Source organism: Neopelma chrysocephalum, unplaced genomic scaffold (assembly GCF_003984885.1).
Source record: "Neopelma chrysocephalum unplaced genomic scaffold, ASM398488v2 Primary Assembly neopelma1_25, whole genome shotgun sequence".
Taxonomy (NCBI): domain Eukaryota; kingdom Metazoa; phylum Chordata; class Aves; order Passeriformes; family Pipridae; genus Neopelma; species Neopelma chrysocephalum.
In genome coordinates, this window is record NW_020897694.1 from 31,746,373 (window position 1) to 31,756,348 (window position 9,976).

At 39.8% G+C, this 9,976-nt stretch overlaps 1 protein-coding gene across 1 annotated transcript in view; it reads left to right on the forward strand.

Moving 5' to 3' along the window:
• The first annotated feature begins 1,422 nt into the window (after window positions 1-1,422).
• Window positions 1,423-9,976, forward strand: part of CRLF2 (cytokine receptor like factor 2) — a 19,850-nt gene continuing 11,296 nt past the window's right edge. The window contains exons 1-2 of the mRNA XM_027675224.1: window positions 1,423-1,514; window positions 3,270-3,449. Coding sequence (XP_027531025.1) covers window positions 1,496-1,514; window positions 3,270-3,449 — 199 coding nt within the window. The 5' untranslated portion in view covers window positions 1,423-1,495. The remainder of the gene's footprint in view (window positions 1,515-3,269; window positions 3,450-9,976) is intronic.

A 9,976-nucleotide genomic window follows, 5' to 3' on the forward strand; every position in this document is an offset into this window, starting at 1 on the left:
GTAAAGATTGAAGCATAGAAGGCACTGGGTATCTCAGCATTTTCTGTACCATTTGTGTCATCAAGCTCCCTGCCTCATTCAGCAGCAGATCCATGTCTTCCTTAGTTTTACTGTTTTAGGTACTTGTGGATCCTTTCTTATTGCCTTTCACATCCCTTAACAGGCTCAACTCCATGTTGGCCTTTACTTTCCTAACCCTGTCCCTGCAAGGTCAACCAGATACCACCTCTTGTGTTCTTCCTTTTCATATCTGATTTCTGATAGGAGCTCCTTGCCCATCCATGCAGGCCACCTGCCATCTTTGCTTGTTTTTTTCCCTTCATTGTTTTCCTGTTATTCATAAAAAATGCTAGGAAAGGCCAAGACATGATGATAAAAGGAAAGACCAGCAAGTGACACTTTTAAAAGTGATTGAACAAGAATGTGAATTTAAGAATGCCAGAGGTGCTTGAGAAATACTCTACATAGCTTTTCCCATGCGTAGAAGAAGGGTCCAGAGAGTACAGTAGAGATCTTTACACATGCACTTTGTAGCTAGTTAAAACACAGAATCAGGTTGTTCTGTCACAACAATAGGCTGCACTGTCTCAAGTTAACTAAACTGATTTGTCATGGGGTGATGAGACTCACTATTTTAGATAAATGGGTCACTCTTCCCTTTATCCCACTCATTAAAAGCACACTGAAATTGTTCCTTGTTAATGCTAAAAATTACAAGGGATCATCGCTGCAAAAAAAAAAGAGGTAATCCCTGTTATTTTGCAGGGCTTTGTATGGAGTCTGTTACCAAGGCCATGAGTAAGTAAGCAACACTAAATGGAAGTTACTCACAGGCTATTAATTGTTTTAGTTCTAAGTGAAGGAAAAAGTAAACTGAGACAATTCGCTTTGCTGAACTATGCGGTGATCAAAGACCCATTTGACACCACCAATGAAATAATAGAAAGGGGAACAAAAAGAGAGGAAGGAAGCTGAGGAAAGTCAGTGAGGGTGCTGGAGATTGCTGCTGGCAAGTGTAGCCACTCAAGAGGTGCTGCTATGGGTGGAGGAGCTGGCAGAGGGCCAAGGGCTGTTTGTGCAGTTTTGATGCAAAATGAAGTCAAAAGGGCTTCTTTTAATTCACTTGCATTACTTGCATTGTCGTCATCTGTGTGTTTTGCTAAGGATTTTCTCTACTGGCAGTCATCATCAGAAGCCCTGGCTGCTGATTTTCAGCTCATCCTCATCCTTTGCTTTCCCTGCTCCTGCATGAAGTTGCACTATTAGGATGGATCTTGTTTACTCAGGCCAAACATGCCAACATTGCACTGTGTGTGAGCCCTGAAGAGGGGATATGTTGTGACAATGCTCTGTCCTTGTCCTCTTGAGAGCAATGACCAACAGGATATGGGCAAGTTAATCAACCACACTCCTGTAGGCAGGCAGGCAGAAAAAGTCCTGGAGAAGAACAGATCCCGTGGTTCACAGGCAGCTTTCCAGTTCATGGACCGGGCTCATGAAAAAAATCAAACCAGGTAATCAGAGATGGCTTTCAGTAAGCAGAACCTGAGGCAGGTGGCTGGGCCAGTGTCTACCTGCATGGGGGGAAGGGGGGAAGTACCTAGGCCCTCTGTCCCTCAAGAGCCAAATCTAATGTTTCTCTCAGCAGTAGCAAAAATAGTTTGACAGTGCATCAGCTTTATGCAAGTAGGTTTTTTAACCCAGCTGTTGCTTTTATTTTTTATTCCCCAAGACCTCAGTCTTAGGTTTGGGTTCAAAAGTCATAAAAAGAGAAATTTTGTTTGACTTCAAGAGGCCCTCAGTATCTGAAGAAGAAGTTGAGACTGGTGGGAAGGATGATTACTTCTGGTTCCAAAATACTTGGTAGAAGGAAATGATGAGTGAAAATGCACTGTTGTCACTTGAGATTTAGACCTTATTTTAGAGGAAGTGTCTCAAAATTAGAATAATTAAAGTTCAGAGGGTATTTTAGCTATCTTGTCTTTTTTATATTATTTTCCCATACCTGTTTCCTCCAAAGAATGGACTGCCTTAGGAAGTCTGTAGTCCAAGGTCTTTTATCTATATGAAAAGCAGACAGGGACAAATTCAGCTCCATCACACTCATGTGTTCTGTAAGGAAAGACGAGACACATTTTTTGGAAGGAAAATGTGTTTTTGACCTAAACAGGGACATATGGGAGTTGCCATGTCCTGGGGAACCAAAGGATTTGGGATCTTTGCCTTTGTTTGTGTATCTCACTGGCTTTTGTGATGCTGACTGTGGAAACTGTGAGCAATTTCAACTTTCCATTATCTATCACCTATGACCTAGTTTAGAATTTCACTCTTGTGTTTCTTGTTATTCTAGTTCCAGGAATTAATGCCTCCCTGGAGGAACTTGATCAAAGCAGGGGCTAGACAGTTAACAGAATGCTGTATGTATGTCAGACAGTCGCGCTGGGGTTTCCAAGAATGACTGAGATTTGAGTGGGTCTTCCTGGGACAAGCAACGGATAAGATAGTGAAAGTAGCTAACCAAAGAAAAATAAATAGCCAGATACAAAACTGATATCACGTTACCTAGCTGGAGACTTTGAATATGTGAAGCTGAAAAGGGTCTCATCTGACAAACAGTACTGTTGGGTTAAAAAGGACAGTAAACATTTTAGGAAAAGCTGAGAGGAATGAAAACAAGCCTAGAAAGAAATCCCGACAGCAATTCTGGGTGTATTCCCAGCCATGATCCAGCTTCCTACCTAGTACCATGTGTTGCTGATAAAGCTTCTACTCTCCCTCCCTACTTGAGACACTGGAAGCAAAATGTAGTCCAGGGGAAAAATATCTTTACTGTGAAGGTGACTGAGCACTGGAAAAGACTGCTCAGAGAAGTTGTGGAGTCGCCCTTACTGGAGATATTCAAGAACTCTCTGGATGGAATCCTGCGCCATGTGCTCTAGGATGACCCTGCTTGAGCAGGGAGGTTGGACCAGATGCTCCACTGTGGTTCCTTCAAACCCTCTAGAGCCATTCTGTGATTCCGTGATTGATTCTGTTATTCTGTGTGGTCATAACTATGCACAACAACCTGGTCCTTGTTTGGATCAGGTCTATGGTCACTTCTGACTGACACAGCTTGAGAAGATAAAGATATCAAGAGTAATACTCATATTCTGAGGAATTAATTTTTTATAGGTTTTTTTGTTTTGTTTTGTTACATAGTATAAAGAAGGTCCTGCACTTCTGATCTATCTGTAGCTAGATATCTGTGAACTTTTTATTTCCTGTAGTCATTTCCTCCAGTTCCTTCCAGCCTCTGGTACAAAGTGATCAAACAGTAAATTCAGAAATTACAATTGCTTATGTGTTCATAGTCTGTTGTGTCACTCCAACCATGAGACTCATCTTTCAAGTGTGTTCAATGATCATCACACTGGGCAACCTTGTGGCTTCTCAAGCACAATCTTCTGGTAAGTTTAAATCCCCAGATATTTATTTAAGAATTTGATATATTAGCCAGCAATATTTCTGTGTGTACTTTACCTCATGTGTTACAATATTCGGTACTTTTTTGATGAAAACAATGAACAAAAAAAAATTCATATCCAGCAGAAATGAAAGTGGATTCTTCAGAAAAAAATAAATGTAATAACAGATTTCTATGGAGGTTTTCTAATTAAAAATGAAGGCAGATCTTGCTAAACTTGCTTTTGTTCTTTAAGCATGACTACTTACTTTCTAAGACATATATTATAACAGTGCAGATTAGCCTTCACGTTCAACAAACATTGGATAAAACACACTCCAGGTAAGAATTCCATGCTTAGTACCCTTAAAGAATGAACACTATGGGAAAATACCAACAACATCTTATTCCTGAGAACGTATCAAGATAAAAGTATTATTAGACAGCAAAATTGATAAAGACATTAAAGACCAGTCATTTTGCTACCTAATATAAGATCTCTACTTCATGTATTTGTCTGCAATGCTACTAATTATAGCTTACCAAAGGCAAATGGATCATCACACAAATCTAACATAAAGCCCAACACATACATCAATAATGTAATCTTCACTCTTTTTAATTTACAAAATTCTCTGCAAATTCTCTGTCACTCATTTTATAAGGAAAAAGAAGTACTTTAAAGTTATAAACTCATCAACCTATAAATCAGCTCTCTGTTCTGCCATATATATAGTAAGTACCATTTTCGACAATACTGCACCACCTGATTCTTCAGGGTTAATTGCTCCTGTGAGTCACTGGCTGTCCTGTGAGGGATGTGACTTCCCTGCCCTGAGATGGTAATCACCTACAGCTATGCTGTACTGATGGCAGGACTTTGTGGAACACAATTTGAAAATTGCAGTTGTGATGCTTATATGATGCAAAGTGTCATAATACTTAGCAAAGGTAAGTGATCTTCTGGAAAAAAAATGAAACAAACCACTCAGTTTGATGGACTCTAAGATTATGTCTCAAAATGTATATAAAGAACTCTCCCCTTCTGTCTTGTTCAGCAGCCATGTTCACGATGAGTTGCACTTTTGCCTAAATTTGTTCCTGTTAAAAAAATGAAACTGTTCTTCATAGATCAGTAGTATTGAGAGTAAATAAAGACTATAGGTTCACATCTGGGTCTTGTTCTCCAGTACTTTCTGTACAGCGTGCTGTAATATGCGGAAGTTCAACATGTGGTTACTTATCAGGTTTCATCAGTGTAAGGAAATCAAAAGTGGTTTTTCTTCTTTGTTATGTATCAATGAGGTTGCAACTGTTCCAATAGATGCGTCTTCTATTCTGTTATCTTTGCAAATTGACATTCTACCTTTCCTTTTTCTTTTTCTTTTTTTTTTTTTTATCTATTCCATGACATTAAGCCTTTTTACATGTTTCCCTTCAATAGTATTTTTACTCAGTAATAAACTTTGAAAAGTGGCTTGGAGGTGGAATGTACTTGCTCATACCCTTGCTTATGGCTGCATCTGCATAATTTGATGCTCAAGGAAATTTTTTTCCCCTGTAGAAGTGCTTTCTCCACACACCACCGTGGTATTTTCCATGCTTCTCTGTCCTGAGACGAATTAGGTGCCCAGCAGTGCCAGTGAGGTTAAAGTCTTGTGCATAACCTTACCAATCCCTGTCTGGTTTTATGGAATAGTTTGACTTGGATAATTCTCTCTGAAGCTCTTGCTCCAGGGCACCAGTATGTGTCCTACAGCATTGCAACATATTGCATACCAACTAGACCAGCAGGTCATGCTCAGACAGAAAGTTGCTGCCACCATTTTTTAGCCCAGTGATTCCTTATTTATAATATTTTTTACCTTTTCACCTATTCATTATCATAATAGAAAGAATAATTATAAGTGTGTTGCTTTGTTGTATTTTGTGCCTCTAGGATCATAATTAGAAGGCCTTAAATAATTGCAATTACTGTGGAAGATCTGGCACATTTGCTGAGAATGATCCATGATGTTGCAGCTGAATTAATAAAATTTCCATAACAAATAAAGGGAGAGAAATGGTCCCCTCTGTTCTCTTTCCTTTAACAGCAGACAGGAATGATTTTTCCTGCAGAAGTATAGGTGTATATTTACTGAAAAGGAAACATCACCGGAAGGAAAATCCATACATATCCTCAGAGGATTTGATGTCCATCTAATCCAAACTTTAAAAACCTCACTTAGACTATGCACCTTTTCTTGTTGAAATGTGAATTATGCAACATTTACACATTATAATTTGAAACTATGCAAAAAACTATGCATGTAAATATTTACTTTAAATTTACACAGAACACAACCCATACTGCATTCAAAAAGGCTACAAACCCCATGAAATTAGGATGCACAGTAGAAAATTGTGACTAGAGCTCTAGAAACAAAGTCTTTAACAGTAAAAAATTGGTAAGATTCTGTCCTACATACCTAATTAATTGCCTTGAGACTGATTTCTGATGAAGTCCTTAAAAACTAGAGCACAGGAAAGAATATGTATAAAGAATATGTATAAAGAAAATGTATATATCACCAGATAGTTTATTACAATTTCTCTTTATTTCAATTAATTGTTTCTATTTATTGTTAAAAAACTTAATATTGCATTACCTTCTATTTTAGTGCATAAATAAGTGCAGTTTTTGGAGTTTATATTTATATGTTAAAATCCCAACATTTTAATTCATAATATGTAGGGATTTTTGGCAGAAAAATATTCTGATCCTAGAAAGATTTATAAATGTTTTTAAGTTGATGCACACTGACTAATCCTGCTGAAGTCAAGTGGACTACTCAGAGGTTAAAAAGTTAAGTCCATGAATAAATCACTGCAGGACTGGACCCAAACCGATATTCTTTGTCATCCAAAATATGTTCATTGCCAAACCCAAGATTTAGTCTTCATCTCTGAATTGCAGCCTCTTAATAAGTAGTGCAGATTTATAGTACAGATGAAAAAAAATAAAGAATAATGAGTGTTATTTAAAGTTCAGAATTAAATGATGTCTTTTGTTGAACAGGCTAGTCAGATCACACCCTCAGTTTTTACTTAGTGTACACATTGTAATGTGAGGAAATCCCATGTTGTTCCTCTGATTTCTTCGTTATTATCCTTCTCTAGAGACAATCCTATCTCAACTAACCCACACAAAGTTTGAAGAGACTGAACACCCCATTAAAAGAACTTTATGGGAATCAAGGTTTTAATGTTGGTGTCCTTTTTGCATTGTATTGAGGGAAAACGTGGTGCCCTGAAAAAGGATTTCAAAAGTTGGCCTGCGCAGAGATGGAAGGGTGACTTACAGTCAAAATCTCTACTTTTACTTCTCTGCTGGCAGGTTGTGGGATAGTCACAGGTTCAAGAAGATTCCCAATCACACATCACCTATTTGAGAAGCAAATTCAGTCTAAATGTTGTCACCATAGTTATTGTCAGGTGTGTGAAAAAAAATTTACATAAAAAATTTTGGTGTGTTCTCTCTCACAGTTAATGAACCAATGCTATCCTCTTAATTCCAACAATTTTCCTATAAGCATTGTAGTGGTTTGAGCCAGGTTTTCCCCCTGAAGCTGAAAGTGGTAACCCCCAGGGGGTGGTGACCCTGGGGTTTGACCCAATCAATGCTCCTGCAAAATATAAACATATCTCTGGAGACCGGAAAAGAAGCAGTGATACTTTTTGTGGGAAGAAGAGGTGGCCATGTTGTAGAGGCCACGAGGAGAAGGGGCTCCGGCCCCTTGGGGGCCTCTGCCCCCCCCCCCCCAGCCCCCAGTTGGGGGGCTGCAGGGACTCGGAATGGTGTTAGCTGGGCTGAGTGCCTGTGGCTAAGAGCTGGGGGAGTTTCTCCCCTGTAAATAGAAGTGGGAGACGCTGGGAGCAGCGACGGAGCAGCAGCGGAGACAGCAGCGTCCGAAGAGCAGTGGCAAAGAGCCAACTGATAAGAACCAAGAGAAGCAGCAGATGCTGGTATGCAACTGAAGCAGACAGAGAGCTGTCTGAGGAAACTAAAAGAGCCAGCAACAGAAAGCAGGACAAGAGACCCGAGCCAGCAGCAAGAAGAGAGTTTCGGAGGGTAAGAACTGGACAAACCAAAACCCCCAAACTCGCTAGAGACCCCTCTGAGAAAGAGGAGGGGGTGGTGGACTGAGTGGAGTCCTAAAGTGCAGTATGCACTACAGAGAGGAGCTAAGAAGCTCCGGCCTCCTGAGAGCTCAGCCAGGATGGCCAAAGGAATGTGTGTGGAGGGGGTGACCTTGGGCTTTCCCCCTCCTTGCTGCAGCTTCAGAGAAGCTGGCAGCCATCTTTGAAGCAGAGCACAGAAGCTCTGTGAAGGGGCTTGATCTCCCCTGAGGATACCAGACCGTCACGAAGACCCCGGTGCTTCGTGATATGACCATGGTGTAGCGGCCGTGTCTGGGGTTACGCAGCCCATGGAAAGACCCCCTGTTTGAAGACGGGGGCCGAGAGAGGCTTGGAAGACCTCCCTCGTGTGTGCTGGCAGAGAGCCAGCAACTACTACTGCTGCCTGAAAGAGAAGAAGAAAGCCTGCTGCCTAGAGAGACACCTGTTGCTCGGAGACTGGAAGGGGTCTTTTCTTCTTCTTCTCTCCTGGACTTTTATTTGGAGGGAGAAGAGATTTGGCCCATTGTAAATATTACTGTCATGGTAGAGATAGATATAGAGTTAAGATTGTATGCAGTGTATTATAGTATTTATTTATGTGTATAGTCTTTGTAATATATTCCTTCCCCCATATTGAGTCTCGTGTTTTTGTCTGGAAAACCCATCTCACATGGGGTTGAGATGTGGGAGGGGGGCTAGGAATCAGAATTGGATTTTGGGCCTTTTCAAACCATGACAGCATATTTACAAAAAAAAAAAAGTTATACTGCCCAGTAAGATAAAAATTCAGAAGAAAAAGAAGCAGTATAATATTATTTTAGCACTTTGAACCTGGAGGGATAAAACTCACAGCATTGCAGTTTTTCCCTCTTTGAGATACCTAAAACAATCTTTTCCTCTCCTTTCTTCTCTGCTGTTAATGGTATTTTGTATTTAGGCTATAAACTCCTTTTTTCCTCTTCCTTCCTTTTTTCTACACCTCTACAGCTCTTGTGACCAAATTGACTGAATACCTCAGAGTGATTATGATGGAAAGAGACTTTTTACAAGGGCATGTGGTGACAGGACAAGGGGGAATGGCTTTAAATAACAGAGAATAGGTTAAGATTAGATATTAGGAAAAAATTCTTTAATGTGAGGATGGTGAGGCACTGGAACAGGTTGCCCAGAGAGGTTGTGGATGTCCCATCCCTACAAGTGTTTAAGGCTGAGCTGGATGAAGCTCTCAGCAACCTGGTCTAGTGGAAGGTGTCCCTGTCCATGGCAGGGGGATTGAAGCTAAATAATCTTTAAGGTCCCTTCCAATCCAGGCTATGCTAAGATTCTATGATTCTATGATTCCATGATTCCATGGTTAGAGCTACTTTTCTTAGCAAATTGTACAAGATCCCCCAAAACCTTTACTGATATTAGATGTCTTCAAACACCTACTTTTCACCAGTGAAGTAATCTCTTTGCTTTACAATTGCCTTCAGACTACAGATGCTAGCAGCTCTACAGCAGATACCAGCAGCTTGACACCACTGAGCAGCGTGAGACCAGTCATATATAAACCCAACCTTCACCATTTGCTGACCGCTAGAAATCAATGCAAGATGATTTTTCACATCCTGGGTCAACAGCTGCAACCACACAATTGCAGAGCAATAGGATAAACTCTGGTTGTTGAGCTCACTCTCCAAATAATGAATAATTTACTGCTGTGTTTTTCAGTGGGGCTGCCCAAGTCCAAGTGAGGGTTTGGACCTGACACTGTTCATCTTGTGAGAGTCCTGGCACATCTTGGATTAGTTGTCTACACGCAGGATGGGACTCTCAGACACCCACTCTTTTTGCTGTCCTATAGGTGAGACAGCCTTCCCCTCAGTTTAGCACATAGGTTATTTTAATTATTTTCACAAAGTGCAGAAAGATGAGTGTGCACAGCTCTCTGCAGAGATGTTAAGCCACCTTCTGAGAATAAACTGAAGAATGTTGCTTATTTTTGACTTGAAAAATTCTTCAAAACCTTGCCCTACAAACAGAATTTTGCTTTCTGTCATTGTGCCAAACTATTGTACACATAGAAACAGCATCAGAATTAATTTTAAATTTAATTATCCTTGAAAATGTGTAATTAAGAAAGCAAGTACTCTTCCTGGGTTTATTTTCGTAACTGAAGAATGATCATTAGCAATTCTTTCTCTAAGCGAAAATATCTGCAATCAGACTAATTATCAAAAAGTAGAAAGTACATATTTTGTTGCTTCTAGAGGGAATTGAAAGGGTTTGGTCTAAATTCATAAAAATTATCTCAGGACAGTACAATATTCTCCATTCACTAATATTTATATTTATATTTATATTTATATTTATATTTATATTTATATT